The sequence below is a fragment of the Myotis yumanensis genome, unplaced genomic scaffold (genome assembly GCF_028538775.1).
Source record: "Myotis yumanensis isolate MYYU_CA2020_CCGP unplaced genomic scaffold, mMyoYum1.0.hap1 SCAF_19, whole genome shotgun sequence".
NCBI lineage: Eukaryota > Metazoa > Chordata > Mammalia > Chiroptera > Vespertilionidae > Myotis > Myotis yumanensis.
The window spans coordinates 17,769,507-17,793,390 of NW_027223770.1; the positions used below are offsets into that span (position 1 = coordinate 17,769,507).

Here is a 23,884-nt window from a genome sequence, read left to right on the forward strand (position 1 = left end):
GTGTCACATATAGAAATTTTTTGATCTTTGCAACCATAGTAAAACAAAGATTTATATTTTTGATATTTTATATATTTAAATGCCATTTAACAAAGAAAAATCAACCAAAAAAATGAGTTCGCCATCACTGTCCTAGAGGGTAGGCCTTACTCATCTGCGGAGCCCCGACCCGTGGCGCTCAGCAGCTGTCGGAGGCAGTGGGAGCGGGGACAGGGGCACTCGGAGTTCACACAGCAGGTGCACAGCTGCTGCTTCGCTGGAACACGGCAGGGCGTGCCCCAGGGGGACGGCCACATTCTCCAGGTGCCTTCCGCTTCCGCCAGAGATAAAGAGGTCAGCGAAGGACACCAATAACAAACTCAGCCAAGTGAAAAGCCCAACCCAAAGCTGATAAAGCCCAAGCGGAACTAAAAGGCCGAGAAGGCCTGTCTGGGCTTTCGGATGGCTAAGATTGGGTCACTGCATCCCCTGTTTTTAGGCTGCCTGGCTTCTTAGCCCTTGGTGGGCCATAAAATTTACACTCAGTAAAACTCTGTGTAAATCTGATTTTTAAAAACGATTCAAGCCTGGCTGGCGTGGCTCAGTGGTTGAGCGCTTACCTATGAAGCAGGAGGTCACGATTCAATTCCCAGTCAGGGCACATGCCCGGGTTGTGGGCTCACCCTATGGGGGCGGGCAGGAGGCAGCCGATCAATGATTCTCTCTCATCATTGATGTTTCTATCTCTCTCTTCCTCTCCCTTCCTCTCTGAAATCAATAAAAACATATTTTTAAGACATGATTCAAGAGGGGTGGTCTGCTAGGCTGCTAAGAAAAGGCACTGGATGTCCTGTGGGCCAGCTGGTTCTACAGTCGGGCACTCAGGGTAGCCCATCGCAAAGCACTGAAAGGTGTCAACAGGCAGCAGAATGGCGCCTCCGTGGACTGACTGGTGGTTTACTTTCTTCAAGTCTTAGTTGCTTAAAGACATGTCAGGCCACCAGTACACCAAGCGGAAATGTCCCTTCCTGAGCGGGCCTCCTGACGGCTGACTAGACAGGGGAGAGGCAACACTTCCTGCCCCACTGGATGCTCTCTGGTCCACAGCGTGGGGCAGAGGCATGTTTACAGTTGTGAGCACGCCAAACAGTCCATTCTGGTACATTATGTATTAATTACTGTATTCTCTTCCATACAAACAACTGCAAACCTCCTCCTGCCCCACCCTGGTTTTCATCCCGATCAATTATAACAGGAGCTTTCCCTGATACGAGAAGGATTCAAGGGAAACAAAAGTGGGTCAAGTAAGCAGTTTCCTTTCCTCCTTCTAACTTCTGAGAGGAGAACCTAGACATTTCCTTTTAAGCCACACTACGTATCAGGGTGTATTGGCTGGTTGGTTTTACTAAAGTACATGTCCTCTTTCCTCCTTTCTCTATTACTCTGGCTTTTACCCGAATTATTGAGGTTTTACTACACAGCTTGTTTAGAAAAGGGAAACTATATTTTACTCTGCCCACATAACATATACAACAGTGCTCCTGATCTCGAAGCTGAATGGACACAGAAGCATCCAGAAACACACACCTATGCGGACATGAGAATTTGGTTTAGGATAAATGTAGCACTTCAAGTTAATGGTAAGCAATAAATTAGTGATGTTGGAATAATTTGAAAAACATAAAATGAGATCTCTACCACAGGCTATTCACAAAATTATATTTCAAATGAATTATCAGCTATACCTTTCTTAAAACTCTGAGAATATTTTATGAAAATACAAGCTAATATCTTTATAACCCTGGGGTAAGAAAGGCAAAAGACATAAAACCCAGGAACCATAAAAGGTATGTTGATAGATCTAATCAGATAAAATACCTGTAAAGCAAAAGGCTCCATAGGCAAGGTTAAAAAGTGACAGAGGGACCCCAGCCAGTGCGGCTTAGAGGCTGAGCATCGACCCATGAACCAGGTCACTGGTTCGATTCCCGGGCAGGGCACATGCCCAGTTGCGGGCTCGATCCCCAAGAGGGGGCGTGCAGGAGGCAGCTGATCAATGATGTTTCTCTCATCGCTGTTTCTCTCTCTATCCCTCTCCCTTCTTCTTTCTCTAAAAAAATCAATAAAAACATTTTTTTTTAAATGACCAAGGGGGAAAAAATACTTTCCACACACAGAACTAACACCCAGAAGATAGAAAGGGTCACTCAAACTATGAAAAAACAGAAAACCCCAAAGAAAACTGGCAAAGATTTATCTACTGCTAGAGAGCACAGCCAGTCTGCACAGGCCTGGATGCTCAACCGCACTACAGACCAGGGAAACAAAACAGAAAAAGGACTCTCTCAGGAGTAAGAGAGCCACATACAGTTCAAACAACACATGCCACCCGGCCCTGGGGAGGCCAGGAGACGTGCTGGCTGGACTGAAAGCTGCAATGGCCTTTTGGGTAGCACAAGTGGAGTATCAAAACTTCCAGCGCGTGTACCGCCGTGGCCGGGCTAGCCCCTCGGCTCCAGAAATCCTACGTGACCACATATGCACACCCAAGCATTCGCTGTCGCGCTGGTTTTAACAATGAAAAAGCTCTCTTTAGTAGAAGCGTGATTAGAACACATCCCTTCTAGGGACTACCACAGTGTCATAAAAAAGGATGCAGTCAGGATCTGTGGAAGATCTAGAATAACCCCCACGACATTTCTTTAAATAAATAAGGCAGCCGAAACCGGTTTGGCTCAGTGGATAGAGCGTCGGCCTGCGGACTGAAAGGTCCCAGGTTCGATTCCGGTCAAGGGCATGTACCTGGGTTGCGAGCACATCCCCAGTAGGAGATGTGCAGGAGGCAGCTAATCGATGGTTCTCTCTCATCGATGTTTCTAACTCTCTCTCTCTCTCCTTTCCTCTCTGTAAAAAATCAATAAAATATATTAAAAAATAAATGAATAAGGCAAACCACAGGACAGCCTATAGACTGAGGTCTCTCACAGGACTTCTTAACTGTGTCTGTGTATGAAGATGCTCTGAGAAAGGCCTAGAAGGACAAATGCCAAACACCCAGGATGTTAGCCCTCACGATGGGAGAGCTAGAGGGGGTGAAAGAAACTTTGTACTTGACTCCCTGAACTGTTTTAATATTTTCCAAGAATGTATGCGTGACTACTTTCATCAATTTGTTTGGGTCACGTGGTGACACAGACATTTCCGTTCCTAAGAGGAGAAGTCCCTGGCGGAAGGGCTAGCTGTGCCTGCCCCAATGGTACTCACAGCCTGGGACGTGGAAACCACCGTGGTGCTGACGGGCACCTGCCGCACCGTGGGGGCTCCCGTGGCGATGCTGATGGGGGTGCTGGCGGCCCCCGAGGCCACGGCCACAGTCTTGGACACGGCAGCGTTCATGCTGGGCAGGGACACCGCCGACGTGTGAACAGTCCCGGACCCGCTGGCCACCGAGGACCCTGGCTTAGCGTGGGCTGCCACTGTGATGGTCTGGCCGGCCTTGGGAGGCATCACGCCCAGGCCCTGCACGATGCGGATGGTGGCAGCCGGCTTTGCCTCTGACGAGGCCACGGTGGTTTTCCCCTTCTGCTCGGCCACACTCACACCGAGGGCGGGCATCAGGCGAAAAGCTGACCCCGAGCCTTCCGCCGGCTTGAGGTCGGGCGTCACTTTGACCACGGTGGTGCCAGTCGGAGTGGACGCGGGGGCACTGGAGGAACTGGCCTTGGCGGGGCTGTCCGTGGCGTGGACGGGGTTGGAAGTGACGTGTAGGGTAGCGGAGATGCCTTTGCCTGCCGTGCCGCCTCCTGTCCCGAAGAGGTCCTGGGTCAGTTTGACTGTGGTCACCTGGGACTTGGCCAACGTGGCCATCATGTCCGGTGTGATCCGCAGAACCGTCTGGCCTTTGGCATCTGTGGTGATGGAAGAGGGTGGCAGGCGCAACACATCCTTGCCCTGGATGCGGAAGTTAGTGGCGGTCAGTGGGATGCTGCTGCCTGTCTGGGGCTTCACACCAAGCTGCCCCGTGATCGCCACCTGGTGGGAAGAAACAGCACTGACCGAGGGATCCCCAGCGCTGCACTGGTTACACTGCACAGTTAGGCAAACCTCCATTTGTGTTTCATGTATTTCTCTAACTTTTCATTTTTAAAAATGATAAATATTCACAAAAGAAGAGAATAGTGGAACAAACCCATGTACCTATCACCCAACTTCAATAGTTACCACTTAGTCTTGTTTTATCTACCCTTTCCTGTGTTTTTGTTGTTGTGTGTGTTTTTTTTGGGGGGTGGGGGGGGAGAGGAGTGGGAATATTTTTAAGTAAAATAATAGATAGCACTTTGCTGATCAATAATACTTCTGTACATATCTCCAACCTAGAAAGGGGCCTTTTAAATTAAAAAAGACACCTATTATTACCTAATAATATATATTCACATTTCTGCAACCATCCTAAAAATGTCTCCACTTGGAGAGCAGCAGCGTGGCCAAACGCCATGTGTAGTAATCGCAGCCCTTCTGGCCTCGGGACTTTCTCTGTCACACGAGCCATTTTCCCCTCTGCTGGACCACTACCATCCAGGAACGCGTTTCCCACCCAGGACCACAGACCCTCGCTTCACCCCCATCTCCCTCCCCAGCTCACTAAACTGGAATCTCCACTGCAGCCCCAGTCCTCTGCTCTCTTCAAACACAAAATTACTCTAAAAAGATTCTACCTTCACATCTCCATTTCCTCGCCTTACATTCTCCTGAACACATTCCCAACAAGGCACTAAGCCACTGGACCCAGTCAAGTTCACTCATGACCTACCCCAGGCAGTGGTCAGTTCCCAGGCCTCCCATCACGCATCTGGCACACCTGGTCACACACTGGCTCTGGAACACACCCCCCCGCCCTCTCGCCTTCGTCTGGCGCCTGTGTTTCCATCTCAGAGAATGCCGTCACTATCTGCTCAGTCACTCTAGCCAAAACCCATGGACTCCCTTCTCCCAGACCCCACAGTCAAACCAGAAAATCACACTGACTCTACCTTGAACCCTACGTTCAGAACCCAGCCCTTCTCACCCTGCGATGACCATTCGCAGGCGCCCAGTGTGACCTCTCCCCGGGACCACTGCCACGGTCCCGACCTGGCCTCCCTGCTTCCGCTCTTGGCCCTAAAGTCCACTCTCACAGCAGCCAGGCCTTTCTTAGTGTAAAACCAATCAGGCCATCCTGAGTCACAATCTCAGAGGCTCCCCATCACCTTCGAATTAAAATCAAAGTGCGACATGATTGAACCTCTCGAAAACCAATTTCCAACACTCCCGCACTTGCTCACGAGGCCTCAGCCACACGGGTTTGCTGCTGGTCCTCAAACATATTCTTGACTCAAGACGTTTTTCACTTGCTCTGCCCGTTCCTGGAATGGCTCGCCTCCAGCTGTCTGTCATACAGCGCACTTTCCGCCTCACTCCTCTCAAACACCAGCTCCTCCAGGCCCCCCGATCGCCCCAGCTGACAGTACATGCGCTCTCCCTCCCCTGCTACTGCTGTTCTCACCTCCCACACCTGCCCCTGGAGCGCCTGCCTGTCTCCCAGCCCCATGGGAGAGTGGGCTCCACGAGGGAGGGACTTAGTCTGGGCAACATACCACTAAACCCCCAACACTTCGGACAGTGCCTGGCACACAAAAGGTACTAATAAATATTTAATGAAGAAAAATGCTCCTTTATCATCTGTGGTTCCATTTCAGCTGTAAAATGGGGATAAGTGCCTGCCCCACGGTGTTCTGAGTATTAAATTATTTAATGTGTATAAAATGCTTGGCACCGTGCAGGCACTAGTTGCATTTGCCCAATTCTTTGAAGTTCAATGGTTAGCCTTGCATATTCACAACCACGAAAGCACAAATATACGCTTCCCGAGTGGTAAACTGAAACGCCGATAGAGCATGTAAAGTCAGACTCCAGGATTTTAACTCAATCAATCTCCTCCAAACTCAGAAGCTCAGCTACTAAATGCTGAATTACATGAAAGGAGCAGAGGGATCTCTTATGCCCCTGCAGGGCCGGCACTGCCCTCGGTGGGAACTAGAACCTGAAATACCTGTGACCTAAGGGTCACGGTCACGAGTCGCTGAGCTCTGCACTGTCCTCTGCTCAGGCCGAAGGACGGACCCACCTACCTACCTGCTTGATGATGTTCTGCCCGCTCACATTCTGGATGACGGCGGCTGTGGACGAGCTCGGGGCAGAGCTCCCGGGGGAGCTGGTGGCTGGCTTGCTCGCAGGGCTGGTGGTGGCAGGGAGACTTGTCACCGTGAGGCCCGTCTGACCGGCTCCCGGCCGCTGCACAGTGGCCGCTGCAGTCTGAGCTTTGACTGGGACGGTGGCCATGACTGTCTAGTTCAGAGCATGAGGCCAAAAGCTTAATTAGAGACTGAGATGCAGACCAGGCCGCCCCCACCCAAGAAGCGCGCCTCTGGAAGTGCTCCTAATGGAACAGTGCTCAACCCTCACCACTCCCTAAAGCGGACACTGTGAAGTTCTTGCTTGGGTGTAGCATCTTTAATTTTCAGAATGCCTCCACATTTAACACCTCACTCCTACACCAAGGACAAATATCATACCCATTTTACAGTAGAGGAGACTGAGGCAAAGGTAAGACTTTTCTCTAGAATCACACAAGTAGCTAGTGGCATGGCCGAGACTAGAGGTACAGGGGAAGGAGCCCGAGATTTCGGATCGCAGGTCTGGATTTAACTCCAGCTCTACGAGGGGCCTAACGTTATCATCCTGGGTAAACCAACCAACTTCTCAGAAGTTCTGATGCTCAACATGTCAAGTACAACTTACATTCAAGTACAGCTGGTAAGAACACTGCCCAGCTGTGGACAGTAAACGAGCTGGAATACACAGCAGCAGCAGCAGCTTACCCCGCCTGCCCACGGCACTCACTGCCCACCTCTGGGTCCGCGGTCCCTGCTTACCTGGGGCATGACTTTGGTCTGCGTAGCGGTGGCTGGCACGCGGATCTGTGGCCCTGCTGGAATCGGTGGCAGTGTCTGTGCTGGCCCCGCTGACTGCTGGGTAACAGCAGGAAGGCCAGGCTGGGCCACCACCCGTACCTGGGGGAGTCCCGCCGAGCCGGAGTGGCTCACAACGCGGGTAGCGGCCTGGGAAGTCGGCGGCGTCTGGCTGGCGGCTGGGGAGAGCATGGTTCCCAGCTGTGGCATCGTTGGCGAGGAGACCAGAAGAACACTAGGAGGGAAGGCGGGGACACAGGAACCGAGCTCAGGATGCGCCCATGAGAGGATGGGGAGGGAGAGCGGGAGGAGAGACGGGGAGCTCACCCGGAGCTGGATTTCGCGGGTTCTGGGGCGGTGGTGGGGCCGCTCTTGCTGACTGCCGGAACGGGCGGCGGAGAGATAGGCGTGGCAGGCAAAGCTGGCGTGGTGGGCGTCACAGGGGTGACGGGGGTGGGCGGCATGCTGGAGTCACTGAGGCTCATCTGGCTCTGCTCAGAAGGGCCGCTGCTGAGGGCCTTCAGGGAACTCTCCTTGCTACTGGACTTCTAGGCAGGAGGGAGAGATCCACGCGCAAATTTAACTCGGGGACACGAAGGCAGGCTCGGCCCGGCTTCCCAGTGCTCTGAGCCTCACCACCCTCCCTACAACCACTAAGGCGGGCCCTCCGCTGGCCACTTACCACCTTAGAGGAGGGCTTGGGCTTCTGCTGAAGGGCTTTTCTGGCTTTCGCGGCCGCTGCTTGCGCTTGGTGAATCCGCTCTGTGAACGAGAGTGACAAGCGTCAGCCACTGTTTGCCCTCAGCACAGTAAGGAGGTGCTTCCATGAAGAGCCAGGGCCTCGCTGGAGGGCCAAGTCCTGCTCTACGCGCCTGTCCTGCCCAAACGCCAGGGAGAAGCATCACGGAACTGGGGCAGGAAGTCAGAGCATCCCTAGTCTGGCCGGACACACTGCCCGAGCCTCACCCACCGAACTCTTCCTCGCTCCTGTCGCGGTGCAGGTAGATCCACAGCTTGCGGCCGATGTCGTACTTCACACATGGGTCCTTCTCATAGTGCAGCCGATCCAGGGCCCCGCTCACCACTGTGTTCACCTAGCAACCAGGACAAAGGGGATGAGGCCCTAAGACCCATGGGAGGTGGAGCAGCTGGGGCGAATCTGTGCTTCACTAACAGCAAGGGTCTTAGGTTAACACTGTTCACGTGACACCCTTCTCTCTTCTTCATTCCGTTTTTGTTTTTTTTTTTAATTTATGTTACTATATTTTATATCCTCATTATTTTCCGTAATTCCTTTCGGGAACAAAACAAAAAGAATCTCTTCTCCATCCTACCTGAGTGCTGGTGACATCTGGTGCAAGAAACTGGGAGTCCTTGAGCAGCTCGCAGATCTCTGCCCGCGTGCCCTCGCCGTTAGGCAGCCGAGCTGCGGCATCTCGAACTGATGGCGTCGGAAAATGGAAAGTCCAAGAATCAAGCAGAGCTACTACGGGGGACACCCTTCCCTTCTTGCTCTGGGGGGTGACATGCCCTGAGGTGTCTTCCTCACTCAGCGTTGGGTGGACACTGCCCTCTAGGGGCCGTTCCCTATGTATACACTCTTCACACTCAGCCAAGACTGAACATGACACCTAGGACTATACAGAGGTAACACACCATACACTGGCAGTGCTGTGATGCTGTAACAGACTTAGATATGTTCATACCACGTTACAGCTGCTGCAGACGACTCCAAATACCACTTTCATGAGTCACTATTTGGAAATTATAGAAGGTATAAGACCTGCCGCTAGATCTTATCAGTTAATATCATAATAAAGATACATATATTTCTGCACGAGAAATTTGTTTTAATATTTCGACAACTACTTCAATATGATTAGTTTCTCTTGTAACTCTATGCATTTTGTTTTCTGCATTTAAAGCATAATTCTGAGGGGGTCCATAGGTTTCACCAGAGCCAAAGACTCATGACACACACAAAAAGGTTAAAAACCTCATCTTGAAAGGAACAATAGTGTGGAGGCAGCAAATTCCTATACTTGAGCTCACTATTTAGCTGGCCTGGGAATAATTAATTCCTGAATAAACTGGAGCGCAGACGTCAGGAAAGAAACACAGATTCCCAATAAACCCCTGGGGGTAGGACGCCCCTTCCTCGAGCTGCACCGACCCGCACAGCTTTCCTGTGTGGTGGGGGCGGGCGTGAGGAGCACAGCTGCCCGGAGAAGCAGCGGTCCCACCTACCAAGAGAGAGGATGGTGACGTAGGCGGGCCGGTCGGAGCGCAGCAGGGAGTGCTCCCGAGCCTTGTTGAGGGAGGTCTCCTTATCAAACACGCCCTTCACGGGCCCCACCACGGACTCGAAGCCGTGCATCCGGAAGGTGAACGCCTTGTGGGGCTGGCTGTACCGGTAACGCTCCTGTCAAGAGGAAAGGCCATGCTCCTAAGTCAGAATCAGTGGGGTTCCCTCCAGCGCTCCCACCCAATGAGAGATTAAAACGAGGAGAAACAGTCTCTTCCACTGGGACCACTGAGCCGACGCCAGTGGGAAAGGGACGGCCCCCAAAGCCCTCCTCCTGCAAAGGGACAGGAAGGTTAAGTGTAACTGTACTCTGCCATCTGGAAGTAAAGGTCATTAAAACACCATGGCTGCCCCTAACAAACAATCCCACCGGCAGGGATCCCAGGTGAAAGGTGTGACTTTCCTGCCACACGGCCTCACGGGCGCAGAGATCCCCCTGGGCTCGGGCTGTCTTACCTGCTCCTGGAACACTCGTTTCTCCTCCCCGGTGCTGGGCCGCACCACATAGTCAGTTCTTCTGGAACATAAAGAATTTGGGCAATCTAAAAAAAAGCCGAACTCACAGGAAGAAGCAGGGAGTAGAACGGTGGTTACCAGCGGCTGGCAGATGGGGAAACGGGGAAATGCTGGTAAAGGGCACCAACTTCCAGCTATGAGAAGAGTAAGGTCTGGGGATCTAGCGCACAGCACGGTGACTACAGTTCATAACACTGATTTACACACTGGAAAGTTGCTAAGAGAGACCTTACCACACGAACATATACATAAATTGGCAATTCTGTGAGGTGACGGATGTGTTAACTAACCTTACTGTGGTACTCATTTCACAATCTATACATGTATCAAATCCACACACAGTATTACATATGTCAACGGTATCTCACAAAGCTGGGGGTAAGAAAAGAGGACCACACCAGACGGAGAATGGTCACATGAGATGCTGTGACATGAAGGGCTCAGGGCTAGAAGCCAGGAGGCCTAAATGCTAGTCCTGTCCCTAACCTCCGGCCAGTCACTTAGCCTCGGGCCTCAATTTCTTTTTAGGTGAAGCGAGGAAGATGGACTGGATGAATCACGCTCAAACGGGAACTGAAGGAGGGGAATTCAGGGGGAAAAGCATGCCCACCTACAAGGCAGATCACACCCCCCTCAGAAACCCTGCTGTGCAACCCCTGCCCGATCCAGAACCTTCTCCTCGGGGAGCCTCTCTGGATGGCCAGAGTGGTGTCCTCGGGTGTGCTGGGGCAGGTGACAATCCGTGGGCCCCCAGGATCTCTCAAGCCCACGACAACTCTAACAGGTTAAGATATGTCAGGAAAGCCATGGCAGTAGGTAGAGTTATACTCACACCCGGGGAACAGGCGTGGTGGCGTCTGAGCTGTCCTCGTTTTCTTGCTGCGGAAAAGGAAAACATGAACAGGTACGTGGACTACAGGATTCTGGCTGACGCAGGGCTCTGGACGCCCAGTCAGGAAGGCTGACATTTCTGTACAAAGCATACCTTGCAGAGGGCCTGGTCTTTGGTTTCGAGCCACAGCTGGAAGAGGGCGGCTAACTCCTTCTCGTTGTCTTGGGACTGGCCTGTTAGGAGAATCAAAAGGCAAAAAATAATGAAACCAACGAGGGCTTTCCTCGGGATCTCACTTTCTCCTCGCGTGCTGTATCTGTGAGAGAGACCCCGTCAGGACCTGCAGCAGCGGCCTTTGCAACAGAAAGCATCTGGCCCACAGGCTCACAATACTTATTATCTGGCCCTACAACGTGTGCCATGCCGGCCCACCGCGGCCGACTTCAAGCACCGCCTGACAGCATGGGTCACCTTCCCTCACCCCGGTCCTGAACTCAGGTCATTCTGTTAAGAATCGCTCTTACAAGAAATTCTTCACTTCCTCCATGTCCACAAGTCCACAGCCTTTATCTTGAACCTTTTAGTAACAGTCAAGGCTAAAGACCACTCCCCAATTCTTAACTCTCTCATTGCTTGGCTTCCAAGAGTCAGCTTTCTCTTATAGTCGCTTCCTCTCCACATGCTCCCTCTCCGCCTCCTCTCAAGGCTTAGTCCTCGGCCTTCTTTTCTCCTCGTTTAGCACCTTCCCCCTATGCCTCTGACTTTAAATTATACACACACACACACACACACACACACACGCCAACAGCTCTCTACCTCGACTCCGGTCTGGGTTCTAAACCCATATATACCACTGACTGTTCAGTACCTCTATTCAGATGCCTCAAAGGCAGCTCAAACTCAGCACATCCCAAACTAAACGTGTGACCTTCACCCTCACCCACGTCCGGGCGTCTTCCACAGCCGCCCACCTCCATAAACACCACCTTCAGCCACGAAACACAAACCTAGCAAAGGGGTGCTTGCCTGCACTCTTCTTTCACCGCCACGTTCAAGTCATACCAAGCCCTGTGGCTTCTCCACCTAAATAAAACCTCTGAAATTTTAGATCCAAGTATCTTCATCTCGGCACAGGCTGTGTGATCGTTTTGAACCGAACCTTCCCTGGCACCACGGAGCCGCTGCCTCCTCCACCTGGAACGCCCTCCCTGCCATCGGCCAGCCTCCTCCCAATCACCACTGATATCTCTGCCCATACATCGCTTCCCCAGGAAAGTCCTCCCGGATCCAGACCACACCAACGCCTCACTGTAACTTCTGTCCTTTCGGGACTTTTCCTTACAGAATGGATAAGCCTGTTATTTCACTTGAAGGACTATTTGTTCCCCAAACAAACCTTAACCCCCATGAGGGAAGCGTACTGGCTGTAACTTGCAAACCAGTGATGGAGAACCTTTGGAGCTCGGCGTGTCAGCATTTTGAAAAACCCTAACTTAACTCTGGTGCCGTGTCACATCTAGAAATTTTTTGATATTTGCAACCATAGTAAAACAAAGACTTATATTTTTGATATTTATTTTATATATTTAAATGCCATTTAACAAAGAAAAATCAACCCAAAAAATGAGTTCACGTGTCACCGCTGACACGCGTGTCATAGGTTCGCATTCACTGTTGCAAACCATTATACTCCCTAGCACCTGACACAGTGCCTGATGCCTAGAAGCTGAACAAATGTAACGGACGGATTGACTGCATCTCTCCATATATATCCTCATAGACTGTGCAAGAGAGTAAAGAGAAAGGTTCATGGATTTCGGCATGAAACCAACACTGATTTTCCTCATCACCATCACCAGGTAACAGTCACCAAGTTACTTCAGGGGCACGCTACACAGCTTACACAGTAAGCGGAACTGTATAAACTTAAAACAAAAGCAAGGGCCCCGTGCCTTAAAAGCAGCTTATTCAAAGCTGCCTGGCATCTTGCTGCACCTTATCCTCCATAGCAAGTCCCAGTTTAGGAAAAAATATATAACTACATTATTAAAAATTGACCTAAAACCGTAAGTACAATTAATATAAACGCATTTAAATTTAGCCAGCACCGGAGTGCATCGTAATAGAAGGGCGATTCCACCCCAGCCCCGTGAGCCCAAATCCACTGGAGGGGACGGAGGGGGTGAAATTCGGACCCCGAGTACAAAAGGGATCCCGAAGGAGTCTTCTACTGGACAGCATAAGATTTACTGACTGGAAAGCGAAGGAAGCTGAGGGGAGGAAATGAGAGAACGAAGACCTAGCGTCACGGGTAGGTCCTATGAATCACTTACCAAGCAATTTCCACTGCTGGGTCTTCTCCTTGAATTCAACGAATGGAGAGAAACTGGAAGGCACGGCTGCAAGAAATGGACTCCGTGAACAGAAGAATGACCGTCCCCGAGTCTGAATGGTTCACAGAATCAGGCCCCCACGGCCGGCACCGTGCAAAGCCATGATGGTTCAGCCAGTAAAGCTGCAGTTCGCTATGAGAATTAATTAGACAAAGGGGGTGGGGGGAGAACACTGACCCTCCAGAAAGAAGCACCTTACCACGGCTTTCTCCCGCAAGATACTGCAGGGCTGGTAGCACCAGCTCCGCCCAGTTGGGGGCGGCAGAGAACCAGCTGTTGAGGGAGCTGGCCGGGGAGGACTGCCAATCCAACACCCGCTCCTCCAGCTGCAGGAGAGCAAAGGCAGAACAGTCAGGGTCCCGTACGACACCAGCCACCCCACGACGGCCACGGCAAGCTGGGTGGACCTGTCCAGTCTGCCCAAGCCACACAGCAAGGCAGCCGCAGGGCCCTGGGAGCGACCCAGAGCTCTTCTCACGCTGCAGACCGGGGTGGGGAACGTCCAGACGGGGCTGTCTAAGGCCCAAGAAATCATTAGGTCTGGCCCTGCCAAGGCATTAGGGGTGGGTTAACTAAATGTTAGACCAAACACAGCAGGCTACTTTTAAGTTGATAATTTTGTATGTTATAAATATCCAAATGGCACTTGGCAAAAAAATAGGTTCCCCACCCCTGCTACAGAACATTAAGATGTCCTACGATTTGAAAACTCTGATTCACATCTGACTTTCCCACAACTCTTACCACAGGAAGGCTAGACTGCCCCTCCAGCAGCAAGATCTCAAGGAGGAGAGAGAAGAAGCTGGAAGATATTTCATTGATTCCCAGGCAAGGCTTGAGGTCTTCCAGAGGCCTAATGGAGGAGGAAAAATATAAGAACGCAAAGGACCAAGAACACATCCCTTGGTGGTCTAAGCCCTCCAAGCCTCCTGTCAATCACAAAAGAGTTCAATCAAAGGCCACACTATGCACTAGTAGAACCCCGGGACCCTGGGCTTATGGTTCAACACCCACCAGGCCACCCCCAGCACCGGTACTGGATCACCCTTCAGCCTCATCCTCCGCCCGCGCGGTCAGCTCTGTTGCTCACTTACTCCTCCTTGATGGCAGGCACCGCCAACGGAGACGGAGCCTGTGAGAGAGGCGGGATCCCTTCAGTCCCGCTTAAGGGCTCAGCCAAGTCCTCTGCTTCCGATTTGATCACTTTTATTTTCTTCTTCTTCCGCTCCTCTTTTTCCTTAACCTTTTTTTTAAGGACAGCCAAGTCATATAGGGCTGCGAAGAAAAGGCAACACGAATCATCGAACTGCATTTTCTACATCCGGGAGTGCGGGGGGTCTCATCTGCCTTTATTTTCTCAGGCCCACCAGCAAAAGAAAGAAGAGTCTCAAAAACGAGACATTCAGGTTTGTTTACCAAACCCCAAGAGTGATTTGCAAATTAACTTTAATAGTTATTCAGGCATCGATGATCTGTTGTTCTGATTCTATATTCACTTTCCACCTATAAATCCACTAGAGCAGTGGTTCTCAACCTTCCTACTGCCGCGACCCTTTAATACAGTTCCTCATGTTGTGGTGACCCCCAATTTCATTGTTACAAATTGAACATAATTAAAGCATAGTGATTAATCACAAGACCAATATGTAATTATATATGTGTTTTCCGATGGTCTTACGCGACCCCTGTGAAAGGGTCGTTCGACCCCCAAAGGGGTCGTGACCCACAGGTTGAGAACCGCTGCACTAGAGGAAATAACCAAAAAAGGTTATCAGCAAGAAGAAAGCTGTGATTTCTCTATTTTTCAACATGTACACGGGTTCACGGAATTTAGCAGCGCGGCCAGACGATGGCTGCCCACTGAGGGCGTCGCTTACCTGCTAGAGAGCCTTTCCTGCCAGCGTTGACGCGAGTCATGATGTCATTTAGAGTCAGGTCCCCTGTCAAAAGGTCCGGGTGATCCTAGATGCGAGACCCAGAGTTTTGTTACGGAGGCTCAAATAGGGGCCCAAACTGCTTGGGGTTTTGGCAATTTACCTAACAGATAAACAGATGTTACGTGCAACCTAAGAAAAGCATGCTGAATTAAAACTATAAACACAAAAACTGCTCTCCGTAACGAGGCATAGGAGAACCCAGGGCCAATCTTTCTATTGTACGGAATTTGCAGTTTATAAAGCTCTCTCACATTCCTCACCTTGCGTGCTCTTCAAATAGTCTTGTTAAAGATCATATTTAACAGCAAGGGTGGGGGACATTTTTTCTGCCAAGGGCCTTTTGGATATTTATAACCTCATTCGTGGGGCATACAAAATTAGCAATTTAAAAATTAGGCTGCTATATTTGGTCAAACATTTAATAACTCACCCCTAATGCCTTGGCAGGGCCAGACCAAATGATTTTGCGGGCCTTATACGGCCCCAGGGCCGGACGTTCCCCACCCGTTTTACAGTCTGAAAATGGGACTCAGAGAAGTTAAGGGACTTGCCCAAGACCACAGAGCAAGTGGGAAAGACAGTCAGTTCTGACTTCCACTGTGGGAGTCTCCCCATCTCGCCACCTGCCTTAGGCGAACTGCCTCCTCTTCCTACTGTGCTCTCTGGCGTGGCTGCACTGGCATCACCTGGATTAGGTGGAGCTTAGAAACAGGAAAGAGCGGGCAGAGCACAGGATCTGACCTTGGCTCAGCCGCTGAGTAACTGTAGGGCCAAGAGCAAGCTGCCGACCCCCTGAGCACTGGTAAAATGGATATGATTCAACACCAGTCTCGAGCAAAGATTAAATCAGACACTATTGTCCAAGTGCCTTATATAAAGTCAAAGCATGGCCCTAGCTGGTTTGGCTCAGTGGATAGAGTGCTGGCCCGTGGACTGAAGGGTCCCATGTCCGATTCTGGTCAAGGGCACATGCCTAGGCTGCAGGCTCAATTCGAAATAGGGGGCATGCAGGAGGCAGCCAATCACTGATTCTCTCTCACCCTCTCCCTTCCTCTCTGAAATCAATAAAAATATAAATAAATAAAAATAAATAGTCAAAGCACGTGTCTTCTCACACCTTTCGTGTTAACTAGCGTCTATAGTTGTCCTGCCCTCTAACGATAAGGAAAGGAAGCAGAAATAAGGTGGTGACTACCTGTATGTTCCTCACAATAGCCAATCCAGAGGCTTGACATTGAAGACCGCTAATGAGCACACACCCGGGCCCCACTCTTACCGGCTGATGTTTCCGCTTCTCATGGTGCTTCTTTAGCATGATCTTCAGGTCACTGTCCCCCAGTTCTATCTTATCTGAGAGGAAATGAACCAAACCACATGCACTAGGGTCACTCACCAGGTGATGCTGACATTTAAATCTTTCTGGTCACCTGTGATATTCAAAACTAAGGTATTTCTCTGAGCTTCCCTCCTGCGGGCTGTGTACTACAAGTACCATCGGTCTTGAAACCGTCGCAGGGTCAACGCTTCAGTTTTTCTATACATTGGTCAATAACCATGACCTCATTTACTTAGCTGCTCCTAAAACACATTCAAGGTTCTTAACGTTCTTCTTTGATTCCTATCCCAATTAACATTCTTCTCTGCCCTGGCCGGTGTGGCTCAGTTGGTTGAGTGTCATCCTGTGCACCTAAAGGTCACCGGTTCAATTCCGGTCAGGGCAAATACCCAGGTGGCGGGCTTGATCCCCGGTCAGGGTGCATGCAGGCGGCCACCAACCAGTGTTTCTCTCTCATACTGATGTCCCTCTCTCTCCCCCTTCCTCTCTTTCTCGAATCAATAAAAACATATTAAAAATAAATCCTTCTCTAATTTCACCGATGTTCTGAGAAATTGCCATGGCCCTGGTTACCCCTTTTGTTCTATCATTGAAATGTCCCTTAGTGCTGCTATTTTAAGATTCTGCTTCAGCCCAAAATACCAGCTGATCAGCTCCGAAGAAAAAATTCCAAAGCAAAGGCAGGCAGGCCTACCTACTTGTGAAAAAGTGGAATTGTACCCAAACGTCTCCTGTTCTAAGGAACGCTGCTTTGCTTTCCTGGCAGGTAAGAACCTGGCCCCCACCTCCCTCCAAGGGAGTCCTCCAATCTACCTGCCCACTTCCCAGAATGCAGCAGCAGCCGCTGAGTCCTCACCTGCAGTTTTCATGTCTGTGGTGGAAAGCGTGGGCACCACCCGCAGGGGCACCGCGGGGCTAGGAGAACGCGCTGGGGAGCTCGGGAGCCATGAGCTGAGATCTTCAAAAGAAAATGTTTCTTGTAAATCCCACGTGGCTGTGGACTCCAATAGGGAGATTGGGTAAGTGGCCATTTGGGTTCAACAAGGGCAAGCCAACAACAGGGAGGCCAGGGTTCCACCATTCCTTCCTGACCCTTCCCCAGGCGAGCTGGAGCACTGAGGCCATTTAAACGGCTCTTCCGGGAAGAGACTTCACCAGGGATGGGTCGCACTGCAGCAGGCCAACAGCCACTACTACTCTCCTGTGGGGGGAAAAGCAGTTCTCTCAAGGGGCACACGGGGACCAGACAGGCCCACAGCGGAGAGCCCTGCCACGCAGGGGCCCAGCTCACCTAAACCAGTGCCAAGTACCCATCACAGGTAAAAATGATAGGCAGTCATGCCCCACCTAACAGGAACGCCCACCCCCCGACAGACAACGGGACGGTTTCTTTGCTGGGGAGATAAATGGCTACCGCTGGCTCCAACCACACAAGCTGCTGGAGTAAATCCAGGACCTCAGCCACTCCCAGTGCCCAGGACACTCACCCTCTTCATCGGACGACAGGGCCGTGTCACCACACTCCTCCTTTACTTCCCTCAAGACCTTCAGGTAGCGCTGCTGGGTGCGCCACTCCCGCTCCTCGGGGGTGCGGGACGGGGAAGGGCGCTTCTGCCGGAAGGAAAGGGCCGGGCCGCTCCGACGGGCCATTTCCAGGAGGTCCTAGGAAGGCCAGACGGGAGCACGTCAGCGCTGAAGCTTGTTCTGGTACCTTCTCTAAGTCTACAGTCTCTTCTCTTCATTGTTTAATAAGTTCCATTCCTTCCCTCCAGGTTACAAAAATGATGTGTATATGATTATGCCCAATAATAACAGCCTATTTTGATTATTACATGGCGAAAATACGCATTACACTAGAGCAGTGGTCGGCAAACTGCGGCTCTCGAGCCACATGTGGCTCTTTGGCCCCTTGAGTGTGGCCACAAAGTTTCAATCACACTGTACGTGCGCGCCCACACGTGGTATTTTGTGGAAGAGCCACACTCAAGGGCCCGCAGTTTGCCGACCACTGCACTAGAGACCCAAATATTTCCATACTGAAGCTTAAACCACTGAAAGCCAGAACTGTCTCGAAGAATTGGCAGACTGGTCCAGCCCCAGGCGCACTGAATACCCCTCAAGCCTCTCAGAGGCCCGTGTATCCCACACTCCTCCCCTAGAGCAGCCTGGTTCCCTGAACGAGCCATGATGGAGCTGAGAGCCGTTTATTTATCGTGGTAAATACTGGAGCTACAATATTTCATCCATTTTAAGAGGTACCTTTTCCCCTGTTTTAACATCTCTGAAATCAGGGTACATCTTAAAGTTGAACATAAGAAAGAATAATATAGCTTGATTGTATCATAGCTTAATTGGTAGCATTTTTTTTTTCTTTAGTGGGATCTTTCGTATTTTACACCTGAGCCCACTTCTTGAGGTCATGAAACCTGTGCGTTCACTGCCCGTTTTACTTCCAGTTCCCGACATCACTTACACTCCGGGAAGCCAGAATCTGCTTCAGCAGCCGATGGAAATACTGCTGCTGGGAGTTGAGGTACCGCTTGTACTGTGACTTGAAGCATAGCTGCCGATACTTGACCACCTCAGGGTTGAAGTGTCCATCTTAAAAGAACAGAGGTACAGTATATATACATCAGTCAGCAAAGATTTAATGTGTGCTGAAAATGTGGTCAACTCTGCTAAACTGGGATATATAGTATTGGGAGCGGGGGGAGGAGAAAACCTTTGTCTATGTGGAGCCTACAGTCCCGTGGGAGAAACAGCAAATAAACAGCTAAACAGATAAGTAACAGTCAACTCTCTTAAGTACTATAAGGAAGTTAACTCCAGAGAACTGAAGGGTAAGAAGAGTTCAATCAGGAGAGGGATCTGTAAGGAATGACGCATAAACTGAAGCCTGATTAAAGCAACTGCAGCAAAATATCAACAACTGATAAATATAGGTAAATGTTACATGCATGTTCGTTATATTATTTTTCAACTTTTCTATATGCTTACAAGTTTTCCAAATGAAAAACTTGGAGGAATATATGCCTGGCTGGTGTGGCTAAGTTGGTTGGGTGTTGTCCCATCGAAAGGTCGCCGGTTCGATTCCCAGTCAGGACTCATGCCCAGGTTGTGGGTTCAATCCCCAGTAGGGGGCGTACGGAAATGTCTGAAGACTAAAGCAGAGTAGGTGGCAGCTGAGGGCGGCACGAAATGACCTGGGCAGGTGACCCGAGATCAGACCACAGAAGCTTTGAGGTCATGTGTGGATTTTATCCTAAATGCAATGAAGGTTTAAAGCAGAAGAATGACATGGCTGGGAGCAAGAGTGAAAGAAAAACGATTGCAGTGGTCTGGGTGTGAGGATGGTGGCTTGGTCCCACGGTCTCCCTCCACATTCAATAAAAGCCGTGACCCTACAGATGGCCTATAAGGCCCTTCATGGCCTATCTCATGCCACCTGTGGCCTCACCTTCAACCAGTCCCCCTTTTGCTCACTCTACCCCACCCCCACTGGCCTCCATGCTGTTTCCTGAACAGGCCACATACCCTACTTTCTCAAGGCTTTTGTATCGAAAGCTCCCCTGCCTGCAATGCTTCCTATTAACACCAATATTTTCATGGCTTGCTCTTCCTTCCTTCATAAAGTTTCTGTTCACATGTCACCACGCTGGAGAAGCCTTGCCCAAATACCAAATCTAAATCAGCTCCTGCCAGCGCTCTAGTCCCATTACCCTTTCTTTTATTTTAATATATCTTATTGATTTTTTACAGAGAGGAAGGGAAAGGGACAGAGAGTTAGAAACATCGATGAGCAACATCGATCAGCTGCCTCCTGCACACCTCCTACTGGGGATGTGTCCGCAACCAAGGTACATGCCCTTGACCGGAACCAAACCTGGGACCTTTCAGTCCGCAGGCCAATGCTCTATCCACTGAGCCAAACCGGTTAGGGCACATTACCCTTTCTTATTCTTTGTAGCACTTAAACCAGTAAGTATTTGCTTATTTATCACCTATTTTTCTCTATTAGAATGTAAGGTCGTTACTCTATCTCCAAACCACAAAGAATGCCTGGCACAAAGTAGCCGATCAGTAAATAGTGGTTAAGTGAATGGAAGCAAGAGAGACTTGGGATACATTTTTGAGGGAGAAAGCTCAGACCTGCTGGGGCAGGAAGCAGAGCCAGGGGAGGGGAGCAACTGGGCACCGTACCAGCCCACCCTACTGTTTTGGGGGAAACATGACAGCAAAATAGACAGTGGTAACATTACACAGGTCCCTGACTTGACCCTCTAAAACCAAGCAGCTCCCACGGAGGCCCCGGGGTTTCAGTGAAGTAAACCTCTGCCAACCACAGAGGGGACTTCTTCACACAAACAACCCATCTAAGGAGAGAGCGTGAGCCTTAAGCCCTTAAAGCAGTGGTTCTCAACCTTCCTAATGCTGCGACCCTTTAAATACAGTTCCTCATGTTGTGACCCAACCATAAAATTATTTTCGTTGCTACTTCATAACTGTAATGCTGCTACTGTTATGAATCGTCATGTAAATATCTGATATGCAGGATGTATTTTCATTGTTACAAATTGAACATAATTAAAGCATAGTGATCAATCACAAAAACAATATGCAATTATATATTCAATATGTGTTTTCCGATGGTCTTAGGCGACCCCTGTGAAAGGGCGTTCGACCGCCAAAGGGGTCGCGACCCACAGGTTGAGAACCGCTGCCTTAAGGTAGTGGAAGGTCTGAACAAGCCTGTTCCCGCCAGGCTTCTCAGCTGTCAAGTGAGTCAGTTCAACAAAACCCCGGGAGACGGGAGACACACTGCCCTTTCAGGCCTCCTGCCAAGCAGCCTCACCCCAGCAAGGGGGAGCGGAAGCGGCTTCCTCTGCGCCCCTCTACAGGACAGAGAGGAAACTGACTTAGAGCCGCTCCAAAGCGTCTTGCAATCCCCAATGTAATGATTGATTCAGGAAAGAATCACTATTGGGTGCTAAAACCAGAGTAAAACAAGGGCTTCTGGGAAATAAAGAGTATCATGTGGTCCCGCAAAAAAATAAAAATAAAAACACCCCCCCGCCCCCCAAAAAAGAAAGTATTTCCATTGCTCTACGTTGTTCACGTAACATTAAATACGGCTATGTCTGGGTGGTAGGATTAAGAGTGATTTTATTTTCTCCCTTGATTATCTATATTTCTAATTTCTCTATAATAAATATATATTGTTGCCGAAACCGGTTTGGCTCAGTGGATAGAGCGTCGGCCTGCGGACTGAAAGGTCCCAGGTTCGATTCCGGTCAAGGGCATGTACCTGGGTTGCGGACACATCCCCAGTGGGGAGTGTGCAGGAGGCAGCTGGTCGATGTTTCTCTCTCATTGATGTTTCTAACTCTCTATCTCTCTCTCCCTTCCTCTCTGTAAAAAATCAATAAAATATATTTAAAAAAATAAATAAATAAATAAATATTGTTTTAAAAGAAAAAAGAGTATCCCGTGGTCCCAAAGCATCACCCCACAGATTGCTTCTTATATAATGAAAAAAGGTCCCTTACAATCAGTAGGTCTGGCAGACATCCCTTAAACAAGGGCTCACACACGGCATCACCAACAACGGAAAAACAGACATCGCCTGCCTTCTGAGATGACAGTGGGAAGAAATAACATTTCCCATAGAGTGTTCTCCGCAAAAATGTTTAACCCAAACCTAATCATGAGAAAACAAGAAGACAATTCCCCAGAAAACAGGATGTTTTACAAGTCAAGTGTCCTAGGCTCTTCAAAAACTGTCAGTGTTTTCAAAGACAAGGCAGGAAAAAGGCAGAGGGCCCTAGATTCAGGAAGCAAACATGAGATCCAAACACAAGGCATGAGCCTTGAATTGGTCCTGGATTTAAGAGGCAACTATAAAGGCCAATTGGGAACTGAGACAATTTGCATGTGGGATACCCTGTGATAAATTTTTTGCTCAATGTACAATGTCTTGGGTGTGCTAACAGGATTGTGATTGCGTGAGAGAATATCCTTGTTAAGAGATACATAGATGCTAAAGGGGTTGGCAGGTAGTATCATGCTTTCTACAGAAAGTGTATGTAATTCAGACACACACATACATACACATACATATATGTAATAATGCAAATGGTAAACTATTACTAAAAATTATTTAAAGACTAGTCATAAAGGTGCCTATAAAATGCTGGTATTTTAATTTATTTTTGTTAATCCTCACCCAAGGGTATCTTCCATTGATTTTTAGGAAGTGGAAGGGAGGGAGGGGAGAGAAAGAGAGAGAGATAAACATCAACTGGTTGCCCCCCCCCGCAAGTGCCCCAACTGAGGCTGGGGATCAACCTGCAACCCAGGCACAAGCCCTTGACCGGAAATCGAACTTATGACCCTTTAGGGCTCGGGCTGACACTCTAACTACTGAGTCACACCAGCCAGGGCAATGTTGGTAATGTTTTATTTCTTGATCTGGGTGGCTGTTTTACACAGCTGAGTTCATATTATAACAAATCATTGAGCAATACACTTATGATTTATATATTTCCTATGTAAGTTTAAAATAAAAAGAATGGCGTAGGCAGCAAGTGTTGCACAAGACCAGTCTGCTGAGTCGGTATCTATAATAATAAAAGCGTAATATGCTAATTAGACCGGACGACCTTCCGGACAACCTTCCGGATGAAGCCGAACTGCAAGGGAAACCCAGGTCCCAGGTGCCTGCCGGCGGCCAGAGGGAAGCCCGGGTCCCAGAAGGAAGCCAGTGCCGGCAGCCGGGGGAAGGAAGGCCTACTCGTGCACGAATTTCATGCATCGGGCCTCTAGTCTGTACATAGAAACAAAAAGACTGAAACGAAGACCTGCACATAACTGAATTCGTCCCCACCTCCCACTCCTCTCGAAAGCCTGCTGAGCTACGCACCTCGGAAGAGCTTCTGGGCAATGTGCAGAGGGTTCCCGAAGCGGAAGTTCTCGCCCCTGAACAGGGCCAGGAGCAGCTGGTTCTGCTGCTCAGCACTGTCCTCGGGGACGCGGGGCAGGAACTGCTGGAGGTGCGCGCGCTGCGACTCACTCAACACCTCCTGCCACGTTGAGAGGCTGACCACCTCGAAGAATATCTCGGGCTGGAACGAGGGAACGCAGGAGGAAAGTCACCCAGAGAAAGAGGTTTCTAAGTTTTCTGTGTGTGAGTGATAAAATACGTATGACATAAAACTTCCCATTTTATCCATTTTTAACTGTACGGTTCAGTAGCACTAAGTAGGTTCACAGTCGTGCAACCATTACCACCGTGCAAGCTTTAAGTGTTTTGTTTTTAAACAAACTAAAATTCCACTGATCTTTACTCAATTCTCAAAACTTAAGACTACCTATAAACCAAAGTCTTTTTTGTTTGTTTTTGTTTAATATATTTTATTGGTTTTTTTACAGAAAGGAAGGGAGAGGGATAGAGAGTAAGAAACATCGATGAGAGAGAAACATCGATCAGCTGCCTCCTGCACACCTCCTACTGGGGATGTGCCCGAAACCAAGATACAAGCCCTTGACGGGAATCGAACCTGGGACCTTTCAGTCCGCAGGC

General features: G+C 49.8%; 1 protein-coding gene across 5 annotated transcripts in view; it reads right to left on the bottom strand.

Annotated features, from left to right (window-relative positions):
* NFRKB (nuclear factor related to kappaB binding protein) overlaps positions 1–23,884 on the bottom strand; it is a 34,149-nt gene that overhangs the window by 5,759 nt on the left and 4,506 nt on the right. For 3 of the 5 annotated variants that reach the window (XM_070399678.1, XM_070399677.1, XM_070399680.1), the window contains exons 4-24: positions 23,225–23,426; positions 18,779–18,906; positions 17,793–17,967; positions 17,162–17,299; positions 16,246–16,319; positions 14,910–14,994; positions 14,127–14,307; positions 13,777–13,885; positions 13,232–13,358; positions 12,973–13,038; positions 10,793–10,872; positions 10,640–10,686; positions 9,748–9,808; positions 9,234–9,408; positions 8,321–8,427; positions 7,957–8,080; positions 7,669–7,748; positions 7,314–7,534; positions 6,951–7,221; positions 6,151–6,363; positions 3,244–4,011 (exon numbers count right to left, since the gene is read on the bottom strand). In XM_070399678.1, the coding sequence (XP_070255779.1) occupies positions 3,244–4,011; positions 6,151–6,363; positions 6,951–7,221; positions 7,314–7,534; positions 7,669–7,748; positions 7,957–8,080; positions 8,321–8,427; positions 9,234–9,408; positions 9,748–9,808; positions 10,640–10,686; positions 10,793–10,872; positions 12,973–13,038; positions 13,232–13,358; positions 13,777–13,885; positions 14,127–14,307; positions 14,910–14,994; positions 16,246–16,319; positions 17,162–17,299; positions 17,793–17,967; positions 18,779–18,906; positions 23,225–23,426 (3,432 nt within the window). The remainder of the gene's footprint in view (positions 1–3,243; positions 4,012–6,150; positions 6,364–6,950; positions 7,222–7,313; positions 7,535–7,668; positions 7,749–7,956; positions 8,081–8,320; positions 8,428–9,233; positions 9,409–9,747; positions 9,809–10,639; positions 10,687–10,792; positions 10,873–12,972; positions 13,039–13,231; positions 13,359–13,776; positions 13,886–14,126; positions 14,308–14,909; positions 14,995–16,245; positions 16,320–17,161; positions 17,300–17,792; positions 17,968–18,778; positions 18,907–23,224; positions 23,427–23,884) is intronic. The other 2 variants (XM_070399682.1, XM_070399681.1) reach the window with 2 other exon arrangements.